Below are 26174 nucleotides of genomic sequence, written 5' to 3' on the forward strand. Positions count from 1 at the left end.
TCTTTACAGTAAGGTCAGAGGTCATTTCTAATCTGTTCTCTCTTCTAAAAAAACAAATAAAAGATTTAGGAGTGCAGGAACATTGTTTTTGTGAGTAACTCAAACACAACATAAACTATGTTCATATACACACACTAAGAAAAGACAGATGATTAGATTTAAAAATCATTCTGTTTCACTGCTGATACATCAACATTCACATTTTATATGTTAATATCATCAGAGAAAATATACAAATGAACAGAAGAAAAACCTTTTTACAACTTTCAGCCTTTACAAACCAACAAAATAGGAAGTATTCATATTTTAAATATTACATTAATGTATCCTGAAGCTTTGATAGAAAGAGATGGCAATCACAGAGCGATGTGCAAAGACATTAAACAGACAGACGTCAGAGCCTCTCACCTGCTGACTCCCTGACTGGGCCTGCTGGCTCTGATAAGCCCCCTAAATATGATCCGTCCTCTACAGGATGATGTCAGATTACTAATTTCAAAACTGGAGCTTTGAGTGGTGCAAACCACAGGACACCACTGTTGTCATGCAGCCAGGCAATTACAACATGTTGCTGTGTTTAATGTAAAGACATTATATCCATGTCCAAAGCTGCTGAAGACCATAAAGTCAGGAAAAACCACACCAAGATGGAAATGCTGGAAATTATTTTGTCACAAAAAGAAATCATGTCTGGGTCCAAATGCAGATTAAATTCAGACCTTTCATTTCGATCATTTAACCTACATCATGATACAACCCTTAAAAGCTTCACTGAAAATTAACATTTTGAACTTTTCTCCAGAGACTAATGATAAGGACTGGACTGAAAATAAGTGAAACAAAAAGAGTAATAAGCACTTTTTAGTCACTCTGCAGCTTCAGATGCCCCGAAAAATTTTAAATATCCTGCCATAAACACCACTTCATCTCTAAAGTCCAAAAACTTGTTGGTATTTGTTCATTATTCTTAAAATGATCACCATTCATATGTTTTCACAAAAAAATTCAAAACTTCAGCATTAAAAGACAGCAGACAGCAGATGTAAGTCACTTCTTCCTACTCTTAAGTCTTTAAGCAAAAACGACTTACTTCAACACGACACCGTTCTGGCCTGTGCTGATGTAACGGGCTGTGCAGCTGCGTGTGAGAAGTGAGAGGAACAGGAAGACATGTGGTTATATAGATTTCGCTGCCGTAGTGATGTGAGATGATCCTGGAGAGGTGGGGAGCTGCAGGCCAGAGGGTGGATTATCATTTATGTTTTGAAAACTGTGTGTAGTTGGTAACTGTGAGTTTGTTTATCAGAAATCTTGTGCAAGAATATTATGACAGATCTAAATGAGGTTTTATTCAAACAGCATGATCAGGTATTTACAATTCAGAAAACCCACACCCTGTGAGCAAACGCTTTGGTGACAGTGGGAAGGAAAAACTCTCTTTTAACAGGAACAAAGCTCCAAAAGAACCAGGCCCAGGATGTGAGTGTGCATCTAGTGTGCATGATGAAGTTTTACAGCTCAGTCTGGGTCGATGGACGTCTTTGCTTCTCTTTTTATTTTGTTCATAAACATTTTTCAGAATTTTACGTGCGGTGCAATAAGAAATTCTGTCATCTTCTCTGATAACTGGAACACCTAACCTGCTGTAATGCTTCTGTCACCACACTGTTATTCACAGATTCTACTTGAGCAACTTCACATGATTCAAAGTTCAAAACAAATCCTACCCTACACTCAGTTCATCATTTGTCTCATCCCGCTTTCTTTCTTCTGATTGGCTGCCCCTCTTAATCAGAATGTTTGATTAGCAAGTGGGGCTTCTGCGTTTGCAGCCAGAGCTGACAGAGCTGTGTGCCTGACAGGGTACATGTACAAATCTATACTGTAGGCAAGTTTTAGCCCCAAACTCTTCTGACTCTTTAATCATCTTCTTTTAACTGTTGATTCTGGATATTCTGTGGTCTTAGTTTTACTTGACTTGTCTGCTGCTTTTGACACGGTTAATCACAACATTCTTCTATCAAGATTGGAACATGTTGTTGGTCTCAAAGGTACGGTTTTATCTTGGTTTAAATCCTATCTCTCAGAGAGGTCGTTCTCTGTTGCTATGGGGCAACACTCCTCGGCTTCTGCCCCTATTTATTGTGGTGTGCCTCAAGGGTCCGTGCTCGGTCCTGCTCTTTTCTCTTTGTACATGTTGCCGTTGGGATTAATTTTTAGAAAACACAACATCTCCTTTCACTGTTATGCCGATGATATCCAGATTTATTTACCTTTGAAATCCGATGTGACTGCTTCTTTGCAACCTCTGTTCAACTGTTTGCATGAAGTTAAAATTTGGTTATCACATAATTTTCTTACATTGAACGAGAATAAGACCGAAATCATAGTCTTTGGTAGTCACACTCCGCTAGACCAGTTAGCTGATGCCCTAGGCCCTCTCGCTAGCCATCTTTCGTCCACTGTAAGAAACCTCGGAGTGTTCCTGGATGGCTCTTTTAAACTCGAGAAACAGGTGTCCACTGTGGTAAAAAACAGCTTTTACCAGTTGCGTCAGATTTCCAAAGCAAAGCCGTTCCTTCCTTTAAAAGATCTTGAAAAGCTTATCCACGCATTTATTACATCCAGATTGGACTACTGTAACTCCCTCTACTCGGGCCTCCAACACTCCTCTCTTTGCCGGCTCCAGTTAATTCAAAATGCAGCGGCGCGTCTTTTAACAGGTACGAGAATTCATGAACACATAACTCCAATTTTAGCCAAATTACATTGGCTCCCTGTTATTAAATATCGTATAGATTTTAAAATTCTTTTGTTCACTTTTAATATTTTGAATAATTTAGCGCCCAGTTATCTTTCTGATTTACTCCATTCATACAATCCCAACAGGGCACTTAGATCATCCAACCATAGGCTCCTAGCACAACCTAGGACTCGAATGAAGTCGAGAGGCGACCGGGCCTTTGCATCCGTGGCACCCAGACTCTGGAATAACCTCCCCGTTCATATTCGCACTGCCGAGTCTATCCAGTCTTTTAAATTACGTCTTAAAACTTATTTTTTTACTTTGGCTTTTGATTCTGTCTAGTTGGCTGTTTTAGCTTGTTGCGTTGTTACCTATTGTTTGTTGTCCTCCTCTATTGTTTGTTTTAACTGTCTCATGTTTTTATTGACTGTGAAGCACTATGGTCAACACTGTTGTTTTAATATGTGCTATATAAATAAATTTTGATTTGATTTTTTGATTTGATTCTGACTGCACCTACATAAAAATGTGCATAATGTCAATTAATTTGTTTCATTTAGACCAGAGGTGTCCGACTCCAGGCCTCGAGGGCCGGTGTCCTGCAGGTTTTAGATGTGTCCTTGATCCATCACAGCTGACTGAAATTGCTAAATCACCTCCTCAACATGTCTTGAAGTTCTCCAGAGGCCTGGTAATGAGTAGGGGTGCAACGATATTCGTATCGATATTGAACCGTTCGATACAGTGCTTTCGGTTCGGTACGCATATGTATCGAACAATACAACATTTGTAATTTATTTTATCAATTTTCCTTCTGACGATGCTGTCTGTGTTGAGCGCTCAGTGAATCTGTGTTCGACTACTCCGCCTAGGCTGCACTGTCGAGCGCAGATCCACTGAGCGCTCAACACAGACAGCATAGTCAGAAGGAAGAGAGCAGGGCAAGCTAGCGAGACAGAAGTTAAGCTCTACTTGCAACATTCAGATCTGGCGTTTGGAATTATTTTGGTTTTCATGTGACGTATGACCCTGAAGGTAAGCGAGTCATGGACTAAAGTAAAACAGTATGTTGGATGTGCCATGCAATGCTCAATTACATTGGTGTGAACTAGTGTGTTAGCGCAATTAGCTCGTTAACGTGTTTGCCGTCTAGTCCCATGCACGGAGCGATCGGCGGTAGCTCGTTAACGGAGATTTGCCGTGTTGTGGCGTTAAGGTCATTTCAACGAGATTAACCTGAAAGCACTAGTGGGAACACAACGAATATGACTGCACATTTATGCCGACATCATCCTAGTGCAAAGACAAAAACAACAAGCATGCTACTAACTTTAGCCGAGTCATTTAGACAGCTGTTAGCACATGATTCTCCTTATGCTGCTGAGAATATAGCCCAGAAGAAGCGGATAGTATAGCTTTTATTTTGGAAAGAGCCATTTCTCTGTAATAAACTCTGTTTTCCAAAGATGAGTGATTCCTCAATCAGATACAGGGCTTGCAATATCGCTAGCTCGACGTCCCGGAGCTAGCGATTTTTTCAGTCGGGCTACCAAAATCTATCTCTGCCCTGCCCGTCGGGCTATTGTAGGAAAAATATATGTCAATGCTTTTGCATTCTTTCAGAAATGTAGCTGGGTAATTATGTCATTGGCATCGGTGAGCCACTGTCAATATGTGACATATTGAAGTCGCGTTTGAATTTGCGCTTGTTTTTTTGCTTTCACTTTGCAATCGTGCGAACTGTGTATAGTGAGCGACAGCACTGATCTGTGAGTGATGATAATTTGTGCACCAATTCCTCTGACATCGTCTTATTAATCGTTAGCTTACTATGCAAACATGACAAGTGAAATCTCCCGCAGCTTAAACATGTGAGAGGTTGATCGCGCAGAGAATCGCTGAGCTTATGTGAGTGCGTGTATAAAAGCATTTCAGTTCTGCTGAGCCAAATAAGACAGGTCAGGGTGAAGAAGTGACAGCCAAAGAAAAGCTTACCACAAAATGGAGAAGTTATGACAAATCAGACTATAAGGCAAAAAGAAAGTGCAGCTTTATGGTTTCATGGACAAAAGAATTTCTGTGGCTGCAATATGATGAGCTAAATAACCAGGGCTGCACATAAGTGGTCCGCAGGTGCGCATTTGCTGTCAAAATAAAAAACACGCACAAGGGTTAGGGTTAAATTTAAAAACTGTACTTTTGAGTTAAAATATATATTTATAATTTTAATAAATGACAAATTAAAAAGGCATGAACATTTTTTTGTATCGAAAAAATATCGAACCGTGACACCAAAGTATCGAACCGAACCGTGAATTTTGTGTATCGTTGCACCCCTAGTAATGAGCTAATCATTTGAATCAGGTGCGTTGACCCAGGGTGAGATCTAAAACCTGCAGGACCCGGCCCTCGAGGCCTGGAGTTGGACAAACCTGATTCAGACCAAAATCAACGTCTGTGCTCACTGGATAAATCAGGTCAAACCACACTTTTTTAGGTATAGCGTGTGTTTAGAGTCAGTGCTTCTCTGGCACCCTGCGCTTCCTGCTCTTCCCTCTAGATTTAAAACCTTTACAGCCAAAGTGAACCCTGAAGTGGCTGCTGAGCTTCTGGTCTCTGGCACCATAGATGAGTGGACTGAGCAGACGTGGAAGCAGGTGGGTGAACAGAAAGGTGGTGAATATGATTATGGTCCTCTTATGGGGCCAGGCTGTGACTAAAATGAGGTTGATCAAGGGAGAAATGTATGACAGCATGCAGATGAGGAGCTGGACTCCATGCAGCAGGATAGTGTTGTGAGCATTTTTGGCAGAGGCCTGGTTAGAAGAAGAAACTGCCCGAGCAGCATAGAGGACCTTCATGTAGGTGACGATCAAAGTGAGGAAGACAAAAGAAAACAGGAGGACCTGAGGGAGAGAATTCAAGTTCATTTGATCCACCAATCATTTAAACTGAGCCATAAACGTAGAAAACGAACATGTCACCTGGACGACCACACTTTGTGTCTCATGGTACGGTGTGTTGTACACAAAGGAGGGGTAACAGATGACGTTCTTCGTGAAGACAGAGAGGGGCTGGACGAGGAGGAGGATGATGACATCTGAGATGGAGGGGATGAAGGAGACAGCCCAGATCAGTGCGATCAGAGCGTACGCTCGCTGCACCGTGCAGAGCTGAGAGTGATGGAGAGGCCGGCAAACAGCAATGTAGCGTTCAAACCGCCATGCCGGCCAGATTCAGAGGACTGTTCCTGCATGAAGACAGTTAGAACACACAGGTTTATATTTGTTCATGACGTCTGTGATTCGCTCTTTCTCCCTACAGTCTGAGTACAGCTCAGACTGTCTTAAAGTGCACATTGACTGTCCACTTTAATTGAACAAATAATAGCAGAATACTGCATTTCATTTAAAAGCGTAGTGAATATTTTGTCACCCACGCTTCATGTATGTTAACAGTTTTCAGGTGTACCTAATAATATGGTCAGTGGCTATGTACAAACTGTTATACTGTCTCTCGCACAGATACTTACTTGTTGGCTGTCACTGAGATGAGCATTATAACACAGCAGGGAGCAAAGCTCAGGGGGACGGTGTAGGTGAGGATCTGCAGCATCACAGTAACTGTCAGCATAATCATGTCATTGATGACCAGGTGGATGTAAAGCACGTACCTGCAGGAGACGGGACAGGAGAGGACCAAAGAGCAAAACGAGGCAACAGATGCAAAAAACAGTCCCAATGTTAGGTAGCAGAAATATCAAATTATAATAACAAACTTCATCCTGCTCTCAGTTTTCTTTGATTTATTATTGAAATTGATGTGATAGAAATCTTGTAGAAGGAAATGATACACCTGGGGTCTTGCCGGAAGACAACACTCTTAAAATAGGTATAGACAAACATCCCATTAATGTAGTTGATGATGAAGCCGAGAGCAAAGGAGACAAAGTTCTTTGTGAAGGCGTCATTGAAGCTGTCCTGGCGTTTGGTTGTGTTCATGTCACACCTCGTCCTGCTCGGACACGACAAACCGAACTCACCTAAAACAGAACGAAAGATGAAACTCAGAGAAACAACTCCACAAATAGCACAAGGTTCAAGTGGTGTTTTTCACTCATTGCAACCACTGAGACAAATAAAACATGTTTTTAGCAGAAACTTGATTCTGTTGTTCATGATTCTTTTTCAAATCATGAACAAGAATCATGATTTGAATGAAACTAAAAGAAATGACAAAAGGAAGAATTTCATTTTAAGAAAAACAGACAAAAGAAAAATCAAAACAAACATTGTGTTACATGTTAATAAGATGTAGTTTGGTGAATTTTGCTGAAATATCACCAAAAACAAAACATGTAAAAAACAATGAGACAATGGAAGTACATTATGACTGTATAAGTCAATATTTATCATGTGTTTGGGATCATTGTCTTCTATGGAGAAATTAAGCTATTGATTTCCAGATTAATATGATTAATTATTAATACTATATTATTAATACTATTCTGCCTCATAATTTCATCAATTTTGAAAAATCTTCCAACACTACTGGTTAAAATTCAGAGCCATGAGAGCGTCTCCGCTGTGATTTACAAATGGCTGCAGACTCTCACGTCTGCTGACCTCCTCCATAGATCCTGATGACAAATGTGACATTTGGATTGATGTTTCTATTTTCATTCAAGTCCTAGTGTCTAAAGTCTGTTGTGCACAGACACAACACTGGTTCATCACTTGAGTTAGGATTTTTTATATAATGCGTGAACAGTTCATAGGTCAGTGTCATGATGCTTAAGAAAAGAACAAAAGCTTTCTCTGAAATTGTTAGGTTCAAGGACTGGACTGAAAATAAGTGAAACAAAAAGAGTAATAAGCACTTTTTAGTCACTCTGCAGTTTCAGATGCCGCGAAAAATTTTAAATATCCTGCCATAAACACCACTTCATCTCTAAAGTCCAAAAACTTGTTGGTATTTGTTCATTATTCTGAAAAAGATCACCATTCATATGTTTTCACAAAAAAATTCAAAACTTCAGGGTGGGTGCCTTGAAAAGTGCTATGTAAATCCAATCCATTATTATTATTATTATTATTACTAATGAGCTTCTTCAGTTATTAATTACACACTGCATCTTTAATTAATGATAAATCTTTGATCAATAGTAAAAAAAAAAAGACACATTTCTGGAATATGTTAAAGTACATGCTATGGATATGTTTTATATTATTATTATTATTATTATTATTATTATTATTAGCACAAGTATTATAGTGAAAAAGGCAACTCTATAATAACATGTTAGCCTTCACACACCTGTGCTCAGATCTGCTCTTTACAGTAAGGTCAGAGGTCATTTCTAATCTGTTCTCTCTTATAAAAAAACAAACAAAACATTTAGGAGTGCAGGAACATTGTTTTTGTGAGTAACTCAAACACAACATAAACTATGTTCATATACACACACTAAGAAAAGAGAGATGATTAGATTTAAAAATCATTCTGTTTCACTGCTGATACATCAACATTCACATTTATATGTTAATATCATCAGAGAAAATATACAAATGAACAGAAGAAAAACCTTTTTACAACTTTCAGCCTTTACAAACCAACAAAATAGGAAGTATTCATATTTTAAATATTGCATTAATGTATCCTGAAGCTTTGATAGAAAGAGATGGCAATCACAGAGCGATGTGCAAAGACATTAAACAGACAGACGTCAGAGCCTCTCACCTGCTGACTCCCTGACTGGGCCTGCTGGCTCTGTTAAGCCCCCTAAATATGATCTGTCCTCTACAGGATGATGTCAGATTACTAATTTCAAAACTGGAGCTTTGAGTGGTGCAAACCACAGGACACCACTGTTGTCATGCAGCCAGGCAATTACAACATGTTGCTGTGTTTAATGTAAAGACATTATATCCATGTCCAAAGCTGCTGAAGACCATAAAGTCAGGAAAAACCACACCAAGATGGAAATGCTGGAAATTATTTTGTCACAAAAAGAAATCATGTCTGGGTCAAAATGCAGATTAAATTCAGACCTTTCATTTCGATCATTTAACCTACATCATGATACAACCCTTAAAAGCTTCACTGAAAATTAACATTTTGAACTTTTCTCCAGAGACTAATGATAAGGACTGGACTGAAAATAAGTGAAACAAAAAGAGTAATAAGCACTTTTTAGTCACTCTGCAGCTTCAGATGCCCCGAAAATTTTTAAATATCCTGCCATAAACACCACTTCATCTCTAAAGTCCAAAAACTTGTTGGTATTTGTTCATTATTCTTAAAATGATCACCATTCATATGTTTTCACAAAAAAATTCAAAACTTCAGCATTAAAAGACAGCAGACAGCAGATGTAAGTCACTTCTTCCTACTCTTAAGTCTTTAAGCAAAAACGACTTACTTCAACACGACACCGTTCTGGCCTGTGCTGATGTAACGGGCTGTGCAGCTGCGTGTGAGAAGTGAGAGGAACAGGAAGACGTGTGGTTATATAGATTTCGCTGCCGTAGTGATGTGAGATGATCCTGGAGAGGTGGGGAGCTGCAGGCCAGAGGGTGGATTATCATTTATGTTTTGAAAACTGTGTGTAGTTGGTAACTGTGAGTTTGTTTATCAGAAATCTTGTGCAAGAATATTATGACAGATCTAAATGAGGTTTTATTCAAACAGCATGATCAGGTATTTACAATTCAGAAAACCCACACCCTGTGAGCAAACGCTTTGGTGACAGTGGGAAGGAAAAACTCTCTTTTAACAGGAACAAAGCTCCAAAAGAACCAGGCCCAGGATGTGAGTGTGCATCTAGTGTGCATGATGAAGTTTTACAGCTCAGTCTGGGTCGATGGACGTCTTTGCTTCTCTTTTTATTTTGTTCATAAACATTTTTCAGAATTTTACGTGCGGTGCAATAAGAAATTCTGTCATCTTCTCTGATAACTGGAACACCTAACCTGCTGTAATGCTTCTGTCACCACACTGTTATTCACAGATTCTACTTGAGCAACTTCACATGATTCAAAGTTCAAAACAAATCCTACCCTACACTCAGTTCATCATTTGTCTCATCCCGCTTTCTTTCTTCTGATTGGCTGCCCCTCTTAATCAGAATGTTTGATTAGCAAGTGGGGCTTCTGCGTTTGCAGCCAGAGCTGACAGAGCTGTGTGCCTGACAGGGTACATGTACAAATCTATACTGTAGGCAAGTTTTAGCCCCAAACTCTTCTGACTCTTTAATCATCTTCTTTTAACTGTTGATTCTGGATATTCTGTGGTCTTAGTTTTACTTGACTTGTCTGCTGCTTTTGACACGGTTAATCACAACATTCTTCTATCAAGATTGGAACATGTTGTTGGTCTCAAAGGTACGGTTTTATCTTGGTTTAAATCCTATCTCTCAGAGAGGTCGTTCTCTGTTGCTATGGGGCAACACTCCTCGGCTTCTGCCCCTATTTATTGTGGTGTGCCTCAAGGGTCCGTGCTCGGTCCTGCTCTTTTCTCTTTGTACATGTTGCCGTTGGGATTAATTTTTAGAAAACACAACATCTCCTTTCACTGTTATGCCGATGATATCCAGATTTATTTACCTTTGAAATCCGATGTGACTGCTTCTTTGCAACCTCTGTTCAACTGTTTGCATGGAGTTAAAATTTGGTTATCACATAATTTTCTTACATTGAACGAGAATAAGACCGAAATCATAGTCTTTGGTAGTCACACTCCGCTAGACCAGTTAGCTGATGCCCTAGGCCCTCTCGCTAGCCATCTTTCGTCCACTGTAAGAAACCTCGGAGTGTTCCTGGATGGCTCTTTTAAACTCGAGAAACAGGTGTCCACTGTGGTAAAAAACAGCTTTTACCAGTTGCGTCAGATTTCCAAAGCAAAGCCGTTCCTTCCTTTAAAAGATCTTGAAAAGCTTATCCACGCATTTATTACATCCAGATTGGACTACTGTAACTCCCTCTACTCGGGCCTCCAACACTCCTCTCTTTGCCGGCTCCAGTTAATTCAAAATGCAGCGGCGCGTCTTTTAACAGGTACGAGAATTCATGAACACATAACTCCAATTTTAGCCAAATTACATTGGCTCCCTGTTATTAAATATCGTATAGATTTTAAAATTCTTTTGTTCACTTTTAATATTTTGAATAATTTAGCGCCCAGTTATCTTTCTGATTTACTCCATTCATACAATCCCAACAGGGCACTTAGATCATCCAACCATAGGCTCCTAGCACAACCTAGGACTCGAATGAAGTCGAGAGGCGACCGGGCCTTTGCATCCGTGGCACCCAGACTCTGGAATAACCTCCCCGTTCATATTCGCACTGCCGAGTCTATCCAGTCTTTTAAATTACGTCTTAAAACTTATTTTTTTACTTTGGCTTTTGATTCTGTCTAGTTGGCTGTTTTAGCTTGTTGCGTTGTTACCTATTGTTTGTTGTCCTCCTCTATTGTTTGTTTTAACTGTCTCATGTTTTTATTGACTGTGAAGCACTATGGTCAACACTGTTGTTTTAATATGTGCTATATAAATAAATTTTGATTTGATTTTTTGATTTGATTCTGACTGCACCTACATAAAAATGTGCATAATGTCAATTAATTTGTTTCATTTAGACCAGAGGTGTCCGACTCCAGGCCTCGAGGGCCGGTGTCCTGCAGGTTTTAGATGTGTCCTTGATCCATCACAGCTGACTGAAATTGCTAAATCACCTCCTCAACATGTCTTGAAGTTCTCCAGAGGCCTGGTAATGAGCTAATCATTTGAATCAGGTGCGTTGACCCAGGGTGAGATCTAAAACCTGCAGGACCCGGCCCTCGAGGCCTGGAGTTGGACAAACCTGATTCAGACCAAAATCAACGTCTGTGCTCACTGGATAAATCGGGTCAAACCACACTTTTTTAGGTATAGTGTGTGTTTAGAGTCAGTGCTTCTCTGGCACCCTGCGCTTCCTGCTCTTCCCTCTAGATTTAAAACCTTTACAGCCAAAGTGAACCCTGAAGTGGCTGCTGAGCTTCTGGTCTCTGACACCATAGATGAGTGGACTGAGCAGACGTGGAAGCAGGTTGGTGAACAGAAAGGTGGTGAATATGATTATGGTCCTCTTATGGGGCCAGGCTGTGACTAAAATGAGGTTGATCAAGGGAGAAATGTATGACAGCATGCAGATGAGGAGCTGGACTCCATGCAGCAGGATAGTGTTGTGAGCATTTTTGGCAGAGGCCTGGTTAGAAGAAGAAACTGCCCGAGCAGCATAGAGGACCTTCATGTAGGTGACGATCAAAGTGAGGAAGACAAAGAAAACAGGAGGACCTGAGGGAGAGAATTCAAGTTCATTTGATCCACCAATCATTTAAACTGAGCCATAAACGTAGAAAACGAACATGTCACCTGGACGACCAGACTTTGTGTCTCATGGTACGGTGTGTTGTACAAAAAGGAGGGGTAACAGATGACGTTCTTCGTGAAGACAGAGAGGGGCTGGACGAGGAGGAGGATGATGACATCTGAGATGGAGGGGATGAAGGAGACAGCCCAGATCAGTGCGATCAGAGCGTACGCTCGCTGCACCGTGCAGAGCTGAGAGTGATGGAGAGGCCGGCAAACAGCAATGTAGCGTTCAACCGCCATGCCGGCCAGATTCAGAGGACTGTTCCTGCATGAAGACAGTTAGAACACACAGGTTTATATTTGTTCATGACGTCTGTGATTCGCTCTTTCTCCCTACAGTCTGAGTACAGCTCAGACTGTCTTAAAGTGCACATTGACTGTCCACTTTAATTGAACAAATAATAGCAGAATACTGCATTTCATTTAAAAGCGTAGTGAATATTTTGTCACCCACGCTTCATGTATGTTAACAGTTTTCAGGTGTACCTAATAATATGGTCAGTGGCTATGTACAAACTGTTATACTGTCTCTCGCACAGATACTTACTTGTTGGCTGTCACTGAGATGAGCATTATAACACAGCAGGGAGCAAAGCTCAGGGGGACGGTGTAGGTGAGGATCTGCAGCATCACAGTAACTGTCAGCATAATCATGTCATTGATGACCAGGTGGATGTAAAGCACGTACCTGCAGGAGACGGGACAGGAGAGGACCAAAGAGCAAAACGAGGCAACAGATGCAAAAAACAGTCCCAATGTTAGGTAGCAGAAATATCAAATTATAATAACAAACTTCATCCTGCTCTCAGTTTTCTTTGATTTATTATTGAAATTGATGTGATAGAAATCTTGTAGAAGGAAATGATACACCTGGGGTCTTGCCGGAAGACAACACTCTTAAAATAGGTATAGACAAACATCCCATTAATGTAGTTGATGATGAAGCCGAGAGCAAAGGAGACAAAGTTCTTTGTGAAGGCGTCATTGAAGCTGTCCTGGCGTTTGGTTGTGTTCATGTCACACCTCGTCCTGCTCGGACACGACAAACCGAACTCACCTAAAACAGAACGAAAGATGAAACTCAGAGAAACAACTCCACAAATAGCACAAGGTTCAAGTGGTGTTTTTCACTCATTGCAACCACTGAGACAAATAAAACGTGTTTTTAGCAGAAACTTGATTCTGTTCTTCATGATTCTTTTTCAAATCATGAACAAGAATCATGATTTGAATGAAACTAAAAGAAATGACAAAAGGAAGAATTTCATTTTAAGAAAAACAGACAAAAGAAAAATCAAAACAAACATTGTGTTACATGTTAATAAGATGTAGTTTGGTGAATTTTGCTGAAATATCACCAAAAACAAAACATGTAAAAAACAATGAGACAATGGAAGTACATTATGACTGTATAAGTCAATATTTATCATGTGTTTGGGATCATTGTCTTCTATGGAGAAATTAAGCTATTGATTTCCAGATTAATATGATTAATTATTAATACTATATTATTAATACTATTCTGCGTCATAATTTCATCAATTTTGAAAAATCTTCCAACACTACTGGTTAAAATTCAGAGCCATGAGAGCGTCTCCGCTGTGATTTACAAATGGCTGCAGACTCTCACGTCTGCTGACCCCCTCCATAGATCCTGATGACAAATGTGACATTTGGATTCATGTTTCTATTTTCATTCAAGTCCTAGTGTCTAAAGTCTGTTGTGCACAGACACAACACTGGTTCATCACTTGAGTTAGGATTTTTTATATAATGCGTGAACAGTTCATAGGTCAGTGTCATGATGCTTAAGAAAAGAACAAAAGCTTTCTCTGAAATCGTTAGGTTCAAGGACTGGACTGAAAATAAGTGAAACAAAAAGAGTAATAAGCACTTTTTAGTCACTCTGCAGCTTCAGATGCCGCGAAAAATTTTAAATATCCTGCCATAAACACCACTTCATCTCTAAAGTCCAAAAACTTGTTGGTATTTGTTCATTATTCTGAAAAAGATCACCATTCATATGTTTTCACAAAAAAATTCAAAACTTCAGGGTGGGTGCCTTGAAAAGTGCTATGTAAATCCAATCCATTATTATTATTATTATTATTATTATTACTAATGAGCTTCTTCAGTTATTAATTACACACTGCATCTTTAATTAATGATAAATCTTTGATCAATAGTAAAAAAAAAAAAAGACACATTTCTGGAATATGTAAAAGTACATGCTATGGATATGTTTTATATTATTATTATTATTATTACTAATGAGCTTCTTCAGTTATTAATTACACACTGCATCTTTAATTAATGATAAATCTTTGATCAATAGTAAAAAAAAAAAAAGACACATTTCTGGAATATGTAAAAGTACATGCTATGGATATGTTTTATATTATTATCATTATAATTATTATTATTATTATTATTATTAGCACAAGTATTATAGTGAAAAAGGCAACTCTATAATAACATGTTAGCCTTCACACACCTGTGCACAGATCTGCTCTTTACAGTAAGGTCAGAGGTCATTTCTAATTCTGTTCTCTCTTCTAAAAAACAAACAAAACATTTAGGAGTGCAGGAACATTGTTTTTGTGAGTAACTCAAACACAACATAAACTATGTTCATATACACACACTAAGAAAAGAGAGATGATTAGATTTAAAAATGCTGAAGACCATAAAGTCAGGAAAAACCACACCAAGATGGAAATGCTGGAAATTATTTTGTCACAAAAAGAAATCATGTCTGGGTCCAAATGCAGATTAAATTCAGACCTTTCATTTCGATCATTTAACCTACATCATGATACAACCCTTAAAAGCTTCACTGAAAATTAACATTTTGAACTTTTCTCCAGAGACTAATGATAAGGACTGGACTGAAAATAAGTGAAACAAAAAGAGTAATAAGCACTTTTTAGTCACTCTGCAGCTTCAGATGCCCCGAAAAATTTTAAATATCCTGCCATAAACACCACTTCATCTCTAAAGTCCAAAAACTTGTTGGTATTTGTTCATTATTCTTAAAATGATCACCATTCATATGTTTTCACAAAAAAATTCAAAACTTCAGCATTAAAAGACAGCAGACAGCAGATGTAAGTCACTTCTTCCTACTCTTAAGTCTTTAAGCAAAAACGACTTACTTCGACACGACACCGTTCTGGCCTGTGCTGATGTAACGGGCTGTGCAGCTGCGTGTGAGAAGTGAGAGGAACAGGAAGACGTGTGGTTATATAGATTTCGCTGCCGTAGTGATGTGAGATGATCCTGGAGAGGTGGGGAGCTGCAGGCCAGAGGGTGGATTATCATTTATGTTTTGAAAACTGTGTGTAGTTGTGAACACAGAGTTTGTTTATCAGAAATCTTGTGCAAGAATATTATGACAGATCTAAATGAGGTTTTATTCAAACAGCATGATCAGGTATTTACAATTCAGAAAACCCACACCCTGTGAGCAAACGCTTTGGTGACAGTGGGAAGGAAAAACTCTCTTTTAACAGGAACAAAGCTCCAAAAGAACCAGGCCCAGGATGTGAGTGTGCATCTAGTGTGCATGATGAAGTTTTACAGCTCAGTCTGGGTCGATGGACGTCTTTGCTTCTCTTTTTATTTTGTTCATAAACATTTTTCAGAATTTTACGTGCGGTGCAATAAGAAATTCTGTCATCTTCTCTGATAACTGGAACACCTAACCTGCTGTAATGCTTCTGTCACCACACTGTTATTCACAGATTCTACTTGAGCAACTTCACATGATTCAAAGTTCAAAACAAATCCTACCCTACACTCAGTTCATCATTTGTCTCATCCCGCTTTCTTTCTTCTGATTGGCTGCCCCTCTTAATCAGAATGTTTGATTAGCAAGTGGGGCTTCTGCGTTTGCAGCCAGAGCTGACAGAGCTGTGTGCCTGACAGGGTACATGTACAAATCTATACTGTAGGCAAGTTTTAGCCCCAAACTCTTCTGACTCTTTAATCATCTTCTTTTAACTGTTGATTCTGGATATTCTGTGGTCTTAGTTTTACTTGACTTGTCTGCTGCTTTTGACACGGTTAATCACAACATTCTTCTATCAAGATTGGAACATGTTGTTGGTCTCAAAGGTACGGTTTTATCTTGGTTTAAATCCTATCTCTCAGAGAGGTCGTTCTCTGTTGCTATGGGGCAACACTCCTCGGCTTCTGCCCCTATTTATTGTGGTGTGCCTCAAGGGTCCGTGCTCGGTCCTGCTCTTTTCTCTTTGTACATGTTGCCGTTGGGATTAATTTTTAGAAAACACAACATCTCCTTTCACTGTTATGCCGATGATATCCAGATTTATTTACCTTTGAAATCCGATGTGACTGCTTCTTTGCAACCTCTGTTCAACTGTTTGCATGGAGTTAAAATTTGGTTATCACATAATTTTCTTACATTGAACGAGAATAAGACCGAAATCATAGTCTTTGGTAGTCACACTCCGCTAGACCAGTTAGCTGATGCCCTAGGCCCTCTCGCTAGCCATCTTTCGTCCACTGTAAGAAACCTCGGAGTGTTCCTGGATGGCTCTTTTAAACTCGAGAAACAGGTGTCCACTGTGGTAAAAAACAGCTTTTACCAGTTGCGTCAGATTTCCAAAGCAAAGCCGTTCCTTCCTTTAAAAGATCTTGAAAAGCTTATCCACGCATTTATTACATCCAGATTGGACTACTGTAACTCCCTCTACTCGGGCCTCCAACACTCCTCTCTTTGCCGGCTCCAGTTAATTCAAAATGCAGCGGCGCGTCTTTTAACAGGTACGAGAATTCATGAACACATAACTCCAATTTTAGCCAAATTACATTGGCTCCCTGTTATTAAATATCGTATAGATTTTAAAATTCTTTTGTTCACTTTTAATATTTTGAATAATTTAGCGCCCAGTTATCTTTCTGATTTACTCCATTCATACAATCCCAACAGGGCACTTGGATCATCCAACCATAGGCTCCTAGCACAACCTAGGACTCGAATGAAGTCGAGAGGCGACCGGGCCTTTGCATCCGTGGCACCCAGACTCTGGAATAACCTCCCCGTTCATATTCGCACTGCCGAGTCTATCCAGTCTTTTAAATTACGTCTTAAAACTTATTTTTTTACTTTGGCTTTTGATTCTGTCTAGTTGGCTGTTTTAGCTTGTTGCGTTGTTACCTATTGTTTGTTGTCCTCCTCTATTGTTTGTTTTAACTGTCTCATGTTTTTATTGACTGTGAAGCACTATGGTCAACACTGTTGTTTTAGTATGTGCTATATAAATAAATTTTGATTTGATTTTTTGATTTGATTCTGACTGCACCTACATAAAAATGTGCATAATGTCAATTAATTTGTTTCATTTAGACCAGAGGTGTCCGACTCCAGGCCTCGAGGGCCGGTGTCCTGCAGGTTTTAGATGTGTCCTTGATCCATCACAGCTGACTGAAATTGCTAAATCACCTCCTCAACATGTCTTGAAGTTCTCCAGAGGCCTGGTAATGAGCTAATCATTTGAATCAGGTGCGTTGACCCAGGGTGAGATTTAAAACCTGCAGGACCCGGCCCTCGAGGCCTGGAGTTGGACAAACCTGATTCAGACCAAAATCAACGTCTGTGCTCACTGGATAAATCGGGTCAAACCACACTTTTTTAGGTATAGTGTGTGTTTAGAGTCAGTGCTTCTCTGGCACCCTGCGCTTCCTGCTCTTCCCTCTAGATTTAAAACCTTTACAGCCAAAGTGAACCCTGAAGTGGCTGCTGAGCTTCTGGTCTCTGACACCATAGATGAGTGGACTGAGCAGACGTGGAAGCAGGTTGGTGAACAGAAAGGTGGTGAATATGATTATGGTCCTCTTATGGGGCCAGGCTGTGACTAAAATGAGGTTGATCAAGGGAGAAATGTATGACAGCATGCAGATGAGGAGCTGGACTCCATGCAGCAGGATAGTGTTGTGAGCATTTTTGGCAGAGGCCTGGTTAGAAGAAGAAACTGCCCGAGCAGCATAGAGGACCTTCATGTAGGTGACGATCAAAGTGAGGAAGACAAAAGAAAACAGGAGGACCTGAGGGAGAGAATTCAAGTTCATTTGATCCACCAATCATTTAAACTGAGCCATAAACGTAGAAAACGAACATGTCACCTGGACGACCAGACTTTGTGTCTCATGGTACGGTGTGTTGTACAAAAAGGAGGGGTAACAGATGACGTTCTTCGTGAAGACAGAGAGGGGCTGGACGAGGAGGAGGATGATGACATCTGAGATGGAGGGGATGAAGGAGACAGCCCAGATCAGTGCGATCAGAGCGTACGCTCGCTGCACCGTGCAGAGCTGAGAGTGATGGAGAGGCCGGCAAACAGCAATGTAGCGTTCAACCGCCATGCCGGCCAGATTCAGAGGACTGTTCCTGCATGAAGACAGTTAGAACACACAGGTTTATATTTGTTTATGACGTCTGTGATTCGCTCTTTCTCCCTACAGTCTGAGTACAGCTCAGACTGTCTTAAAGTGCACATTGACTGTCCACTTTAATTGAACAAATAATAGCAGAATACTGCATTTCATTTAAAAGCGTAGTGAATATTTTGTCACCCACGCTTCATGTATGTTAACAGTTTTCAGGTGTACCTAATAATATGGTCAGTGGCTATGTACAAACTGTTTATACTGTCTCTCGCACAGATACTTACTTGTTGGTTGTCATTGAGATGAGTATTATAACACAGCAGGGAGCAAAGCTCAGGGGGACGGTGTAGGTGAGGATCTGCAGCATCACAGTAACTGTCAGCATAATCATGTCATTGATGACCAGGTGGATGTAAAGCACGTACCTGCAGGAGACGGGACAGGAGAGGACCAAAGAGCAAACGAGGCAACAGATGCAAAAAACAGTCCCAATGTTAGGTAGCAGAAATATCAAATTATAATAACAAACTTCATCCTGCTCTCAGTTTTCTTTGATTTATTATTGAAATTGATGTGATAGAAATCTTGTAGAAGGAAATGATACACCTGGGGTCTTGCCGGAAGACAACACTCTTAAAATAGGTATAGACAAACATCCCATTAATGTAGTTGATGATGAAGCCGAGAGCAAAGGAGACAAAGTTCTTTGTGAAGGCGTCATTGAAGCTGTCCTGGCGTTTGGTTGTGTTCATGTCACACCTCGTCCTGCTCGGACACGACAAACCGAACTCACCTAAAACAGAACGAAAGATGAAACTCAGAGAAACAACTCCACAAATAGCACAAGGTTCAAGTGGTGTTTTTCACTCATTGCAACCACTGAGACAAATAAAACATGTTTTTAGCAGAAACTTGATTCTGTTGTTCATGATTCTTTTTCAAATCATGAACAAGAATCATGATTTGAATGAAACTAAAAGAAATGACAAAAGGAAGAATTTCATTTTAAGAAAAACAGACAAAAGAAAAATCAAAACAAACATTGTGTTACATGTTAATAAGATGTAGTTTGGTGAATTTTGCTGAAATATCACCAAAAACAAAACATGTAAAAAACAATGAGACAATGGAAGTACATTATGACTGTATAAGTCAATATTTATCATGTGTTTGGGATCATTGTCTTCTATGGAGAAATTAAGCTATTGATTTCCAGATTAATATGATTAATTATTAATACTATATTATTAATACTATTCTGCGTCATAATTTCATCAATTTTGAAAAATCTTCCAACACTACTGGTTAAAATTCAGAGCCATGAGAGCGTCTCCGCTGTGATTTACAAATGGCTGCAGACTCTCACGTCTGCTGACCTCCTCCATAGATCCTGATGACAAATGTGACATTTGGATTCATGTTTCTTTTTCATTCAAGTCCTAGTGTCTAAAGTCTGTTGTGCACAGACACAACACTGGTTCATCACTTGAGTTAGGATTTTTTATATAATGCGTGAACAGTTCATAGGTCAGTGTCATGATGCTTAAGAAAAGAACAAAAGCTTTCTCTGAAATCGTTAGGTTCAAGGACTGGACTGAAAATAAGTGAAACAAAAAGAGTAATAAGCACTTTTTAGTCACTCTGCAGTTTCAGATGCCCCGAAAATTTTAAATATCCTGCCATAAACACCACTTCATCTCTAAAGTCCAAAAACTTGTTGGTATTTGTTCATTATTCTGAAAAAGATCACCATTCATATGTTTTCACAAAAAAATTCAAAACTTCAGGGTGGGTGCCTTGAAAAGCGCTATATAAATCCAATCCATTATTATTATTATTATTATTATTATTAGCACAAGTATTATAGTGAAAAAGGCAACTCTATAATAACATGTTAGCCTTCACACACCTGTGCTCAGATCTGCTCTTTACAGTAAGGTCAGAGGTCATTTCTAATCTGTTCTCTCTTATAAAAAAACAAATAAAAGATTTAGGAGTGCAGGAACATTGTTTTTGTGAGTAACTCAAACACAACATAAACTATGTTCATATGCACACACTAAGAAAAGAGAGATGATTAGATTTAAAAATCATTCTGTTTCACTGCTGATACATCAACATTCACATTTTATATGTTAATATCATCAGAGAAAATATACAAATGAACAGAAGAAAAGCCTTTTTACAACTTTCAGCCTTTACAAACCAACAAAATAGGAAATATTCATATTTTAAATATTGCATTAATGTATCCTGAAGCTTTGATAGAAAGAGATGGCAATCACAGAGCGATGTGCAAAGACATTAAACAGACAGACGTCAGAGCCTCTCACCTGCTGACTCCCTGACTGGGCCTGCTGGCTCTGATAAGCCCCCTAAATATGATCCGTCCTCTACAGGATGATGTCAGATTACTAATTTCAAAACTGGAGCTTTGAGTGGTGCAAACCACAGGACACCACTGTTGTCATGCAGCCAGGCAATTACAACATGTTGCTGTGTTTAATGTAAAGACATTATATCCATGTCCAAAGCTGCTGAAGACCATAAAGTCAGGAAAAACCACACCAAGATGGAAATGCTGGAAATTATTTTGTCACAAAAAGAAATCATGTCTGGGTCAGAATACAGATTAAATTCAGACCTTTCATTTCGATCATTTAACCTACATCATGATACAACCCTTAAAAGCTTCACTGAAAATTAACATTTTGAACTTTTCTCCAGAGACTAATGATAAGGACTGGACTGAAAATAAGTGAAACAAAAAGAGTAATAAGCACTTTTTAGTCATTCTGCAGCTTCAGATGCCCCGAAAATTTTTAAATATCCTGCCATAAACACCACTTCATCTCTAAAGTCCAAAAACTTGTTGGTATTTGTTCATTATTCTTAAAATGATCACCATTCATATGTTTTCACAAAAAAATTCAAAACTTCAGCATTAAAAGACAGCAGACAGCAGATGTAAGTCACTTCTTCCTACTCTTAAGTCTTTAAGCAAAAACGACTTACTTCGACACGACACCGTTCTGGCCTGTGCTGATGTAACGGGCTGTGCAGCTGCGTGTGAGAAGTGAGAGGAACAGGAAGACGTGTGGTTATATAGATTTCGCTGCCGTAGTGATGTGAGATGATCCTGGAGAGGTGGGGAGCTGCAGGCCAGAGGGTGGATTATCATTTATGTTTTGAAAACTGTGTGTAGTTGTGAACACAGAGTTTGTTTATCAGAAATCTTGTGCAAGAATATTATGACAGATCTAAATGAGGTTTTATTCAAACAGCATGATCAGGTATTTACAATTCAGAAAACCCACACCCTGTGAGCAAACGCTTTGGCGACAGTGGGAAGGAAAAACTCTCTTTTAACAGGAAAAAAGCTCCAAAAGAACCAGGCCCAGGATGTGAGTGTGCATCTAGTGTGCATGATGAAGTTTTACAGCTCAGTCTGGGTCGATGGACGTCTTTGCTTCTCTTTTTATTTTGTTCATAAACATTTTTCAGAATTTTACGTGCGGTGCAATAAGAAATTCTGTCATCTTCTCTGATACCTGGAACACCTAACCTGCTGTAATGCTTCTATCACCACACTGTTATTCACAGATTCTACTTGAGCAACTTCACATGATTCAAAGTTCAAAACAAATCCTACCCTACACTCAGTTCATCATTTGTCTCATCCCGCTTTCTTTCTTCTGATTGGCTGCCCCTCTTAATCAGAATGTTTGATTAGCAAGTGGGGCTTCTGCGTTTGCAGCCAGAGCTGACAGAGCTGTGTGCCTGACAGGGTACATGTACAAATCTATCCTGTAGGTAAGTTTTAGCCCCAAACTCTTCTGACTGCACCTACGTAAAAATGTGCATAATGTCAATTAATTTGCTTCATTTAGACCATAGGTGTCCGACTCCAGGCCTCGAGGGCCGGTGTCCTGCAGGTTTTAGATGTGTCCTTGATCCATCACAGCTGACTGAAATTGCTAAATCACCTCCTCAACATGTCTTGAAGTTCTCCAGAGGCCTGGTAATGAGCTAATCATTTGAATCAGGTGCGTTGACCCAGGGTGAGATCTAAAACCTGCAGGACCCGGCCCTCGAGGCCTGGAGTTGGACAAACCTGATTCAGACCAAAATCAACGTCTGTGCTCACTGGATAAATCAGGTCAAACCACACTTTTTTAGGTATAGTGTGTGTTTAGAGTCAGTGCTTCTCAGGCACCCTGCGCTTCCTGCTCTTCCCTCTAGATTTAAAACCTTTACAGCCAAAGTGAACCCTGAAGTGGCTGCTGAGCTTCTGGTCTCTGGCACCATAGATGAGTGGACTGAGCAGACGTGGAAGCAGGTTGGTGAACAGAAAGGTGGTGAATGGGATTATGGTCCTCTTATGGGGCCAGGCTGTGACTAAAATGAGGTTGATCAAGGGAGAAATGTATGACAGCATGCAGATGAGGAGCTGGACTCCATGCAGCAGGATAGTGTTGTGAGCATTTTTGGCAGAGGCCTGGTTAGAAGAAGAAACTGCCCGAGCAGCATAGAGGACCTTCATGTAGGTGACGATCAAAGTGAGGAAGACAAAAGAAAACAGGAGGACCTGAGGGAGAGAATTCAAGTTCATTTGATCCACCAATCATTTAAACTGAGCCATAAACGTAGAAAACGAACATGTCACCTGGACGACCAGACTTTGTGTCTCATGGTACGGTGTGTTGTACAAAAAGGAGGGGTAACAGATGACGTTCTTCATGAAGACAGAGAGGGGCTGGACGAGGAGGAGGATGATGACATCTGAGATGGAGGGGATGAAGGAGACAGCCCAGATCAGTGCGATCAGAGCGTACGCTCGCTGCACCGTGCAGAGCTGAGAGTGATGGAGAGGCCGGCAAACAGCAATGTAGCGTTCAACCGCCATGCCGGCCAGATTCAGAGGACTGTTCCTGCATGAAGACAGTTAGAACACACAGGTTTATATTTGTTCATGACGTCTGTGATTCGCTCTTTCTCCCTACAGTCTGAGTACAGCTCAGACTGTCTTAAAGTGCACATTGACTGTCCACTTTAATTGAACAAATAATAGCAGAATACTGCATTTCATTTAAAAGCGTAGTGAATATTTTGTCACCCACGCTTCATGTATGTTAACAGTTTTCAGGTGTACCTAATAATATGGTCAGTGGCTATGTACAAACTGTTATACTGTCTCTCGCACAGATACTTACTTGTTGGTTGTCATTGAGATGAGTATTATAACACAGCAGGGAGCAAAGCTCAGGGGGACGGTGTAGGTGAGGATCTGCAGCATCACAGTAACTGTCAGCATAATCATGTCATTGATGACCAGGTGGATGTAAAGCACGTACCTGCAGGAGACGGGACAGGAGAGGACCAAAGAGCAAAACGAGGCAACAGATGCAAAAAACAGTCCCAATGTTAGGTAGCAGAAATATCAAATTATAATAACAAACTTCATCCTGCTCTCAGTTTTCTTTGATTTATTATTGAAATTGATGTGATAGAAATCTTGTAGAAGGAAATGATACACCTGGGGTCTTGCCGGAAGACAACACTCTTAAAATAGGTATAGACAAACATCCCATTAATGTAGTTGATGATGAAGCCGAGAGCAAAGGAGACAAAGTTCTTTGTGAAGGCGTCATTGAAGCTGTCCTGGCGTTTGGTTGTGTTCATGTCACACCTCGTCCTGCTCGGACACGACAAACCGAACTCACCTAAAACAGAACGAAAGATGAAACTCAGAGAAACAACTCCACAAATAGCACAAGGTTCAAGTGGTGTTTTTCACTCATTGCAACCACTGAGACAAATAAAACATGTTTTTAGCAGAAACTTGATTCTGTTGTTCATGATTCTTTTTCAAATCATGAACAAGAATCATGATTTGAATGAAACTAAAAGAAATGACAAAAGGAAGAATTTCATTTTAAGAAAAACAGACAAAAGAAAACTCAAAACAAACATTGTGTTACATGTTAATAAGATGTAGTTTGGTGAATTTTGCTGAAATATCACCAAAACAAAACATGTAAAAAACAATGAGACAATGGAAGTACATTATGACTGTATAAGTCAATATTTATCATGTGTTTGGGATCATTGTCTTCTATGGAGAAATTAAGCTATTGATTTCCAGATTAATATGATTAATTATTAATACTATATTATTAATACTATTCTGCCTCATAATTTCATCAATTTTGAAAAATCTTCCAACACTACTGGTTAAAATTCAGAGCCATGAGAGCGTCTCCGCTGTGATTTACAAATGGCTGCAGACTCTCACGTCTGCTGACCTCCTCCATAGATCCTGATGACAAATGTGACATTTGGATTCATGTTTCTATTTTCATTCAAGTCCTAGTGTCTAAAGTCTGTTGTGCACAGACACAACACTGGTTCATCACTTGAGTTAGGATTTTTTATATAATGCGTGAACAGTTCATAGGTCAGTGTCATGATGCTTAAGAAAAGAACAAAAGCTTTCTCTGAAATCGTTAGGTTCAAGGACTGGACTGAAAATAAGTGAAACAAAAAGAGTAATAAGCACTTTTTAGTCACTCTGCAGTTTCAGATGCCCCGAAAATTTTTAAATATCCTGCCATAAACACCACTTCATCTCTAAAGTCCAAAAACTTGTTGGTATTTGTTCATTATTCTGAAAAAGATCACCATTCATATGTTTTCACAAAAAAATTCAAAACTTCAGCATTAAAAGACAGCAGACAGCAGATGTAAGTCACTTCTTCCTACTCATAAGTCTTTAAACAAAAACGACTTACTTCGACACGACACCGTTCTGGCCTGTGCTGATGTAACGGGCTGTGCAGCTGCGTGTGAGAAGTGAGAGGAACAGGAAGACGTGTGGTTATATAGATTTCGCTGCCGTAGTGATGTGAGATGATCCTGGAGAGGTGGGGAGCTGCAGGCCAGAGGGTGGATTATCATTTATGTTTTGAAAACTGTGTGTAGTTGTGAACACAGAGTTTGTTTATCAGAAATCTTGTGCAAGAATATTATGAGAGATCTAAATGAGGTTTTATTCAAACAGCATGATCAGGTATTTACAATTCAGAAAACCCACACCCTGTGAGCAAACGCTTTGGCGACAGTGGGAAGGAAAAACTCTCTTTTAACAGGAAAAAAGCTCCAAAAGAACAAGACTCAGGGAGGGGCGGGGCCATCTGCTGTGACCGGTTGAGGTGAGAGAAGGAAAACAGGATAAAGACATGCTGTGGAAGAGAGACAGAGATTACTAACTGCAGCTGGTGAGGGTTAGGGCAGGTATAAGCACCTCCTGCAGTTTATGTGTTTGTTGTGTTCAACACGTTCTCACTCCCAAAGTGTAACATTTTACGCTAGGTGACAAATCGTCAACATATTAAGTTTCCGGCTACCCACCACGTTCCGAAATGACGACCTCGGAAAAATGAGGAAATATGAGAACTGTCTGGACTGAATCTACACATGTTCGCTCTTTTTCTTCAAATCGCTTAGAAACACGCTATTTAACGTCATTAAAGCCCTGGTTAAGATCAGGAATAAGGTTATGGTTAAGGCTAGGGATAAGGTTAGGTTTAGGGCTGGAACAGCTGA

General features: G+C 39.8%; 3 protein-coding genes across 3 annotated transcripts; all 3 read right to left on the minus strand.

Moving 5' to 3' along the window:
* Positions 1-5959: 5959 nt before the first annotated feature.
* On the minus strand, positions 5960-13302 carry LOC120720224 (odorant receptor 131-2-like). Its single transcript, XM_040009862.1, has 7 exons — positions 13029-13302; positions 12706-12846; positions 12152-12423; positions 11751-12080; positions 6602-6788; positions 6279-6419; positions 5960-5996 (listed from the first exon to the last, which is right to left on the minus strand). Exons 1-7 carry the CDS (start codon positions 13172-13174, stop codon positions 5960-5962), a joined length of 1254 nt encoding a protein of 417 aa, XP_039865796.1. The 5' UTR covers positions 13175-13302.
* Positions 13303-17837: 4535 nt separating this feature from the next.
* LOC120720230 (odorant receptor 131-2-like) lies at positions 17838-19449 on the minus strand. The gene is made up of 4 exons (XM_040009875.1): positions 19176-19449; positions 18854-18994; positions 18306-18570; positions 17838-18227 (listed from the first exon to the last, which is right to left on the minus strand). Exons 1-4 carry the CDS (start codon positions 19319-19321, stop codon positions 17838-17840), a joined length of 942 nt encoding a protein of 313 aa, XP_039865809.1. The 5' UTR covers positions 19322-19449.
* A 3718-nt stretch (positions 19450-23167) lies between these two features.
* Positions 23168-24451, minus strand: LOC120714412 (olfactory receptor 4N5-like). The gene is made up of 2 exons (XM_040000613.1): positions 23783-24451; positions 23168-23500 (listed from the first exon to the last, which is right to left on the minus strand). Exons 1-2 carry the CDS (start codon positions 23887-23889, stop codon positions 23194-23196), a joined length of 414 nt encoding a protein of 137 aa, XP_039856547.1. The 5' UTR covers positions 23890-24451; the 3' UTR covers positions 23168-23193.
* Between the last annotated feature and the right edge of the window lie 1723 nt (positions 24452-26174).

The sequence above is a fragment of the Simochromis diagramma genome, unplaced genomic scaffold, assembly GCF_900408965.1.
Source record: "Simochromis diagramma unplaced genomic scaffold, fSimDia1.1 OVJJ01000320.1, whole genome shotgun sequence".
In the NCBI taxonomy this organism is placed as follows: Eukaryota; Metazoa; Chordata; class Actinopteri; order Cichliformes; family Cichlidae; genus Simochromis; species Simochromis diagramma.

Coding starts and splice junctions, on each gene's coding strand:
- LOC120720224 (XM_040009862.1), bottom strand. CDS start 13,174: ATGAACACAACCAAACGCCAGGACAGCTTCAATGACGCCTTCACAAAG. Junction 12,081..12,151: donor TCTGGTCGTCCAGGTGACAT/GTTCGTTTTCTA, acceptor TCTCTCCCTCAG/GTCCTCCTGTTTTCTTTGTC. Junction 6,420..6,601: donor GTCTTCCGGCAAGACCCCAG/GTGTATCATTTC, acceptor CGTCTCCTGCAG/GTACGTGCTTTACATCCACC.
- LOC120720230 (XM_040009875.1), bottom strand. CDS start 19,321: ATGAACACAACCAAACGCCAGGACAGCTTCAATGACGCCTTCACAAAG. Junction 18,995..19,175: donor GTCTTCCGGCAAGACCCCAG/GTGTATCATTTC, acceptor CGTCTCCTGCAG/GTACGTGCTTTACATCCACC. Junction 18,228..18,305: donor CACAAAGTCTGGTCGTCCAG/GTGACATGTTCG, acceptor TCTCTCCCTCAG/GTCCTCCTGTTTTCTTTTGT.
- LOC120714412 (XM_040000613.1), bottom strand. CDS start 23,889: ATGATTATGCTGACAGTTACTGTGATGCTGCAGATCCTCACCTACACC. Junction 23,501..23,782: donor ATCTCAATGACAACCAACAA/GTAAGTATCTGT, acceptor GTCTTCATGCAG/GAACAGTCCTCTGAATCTGG.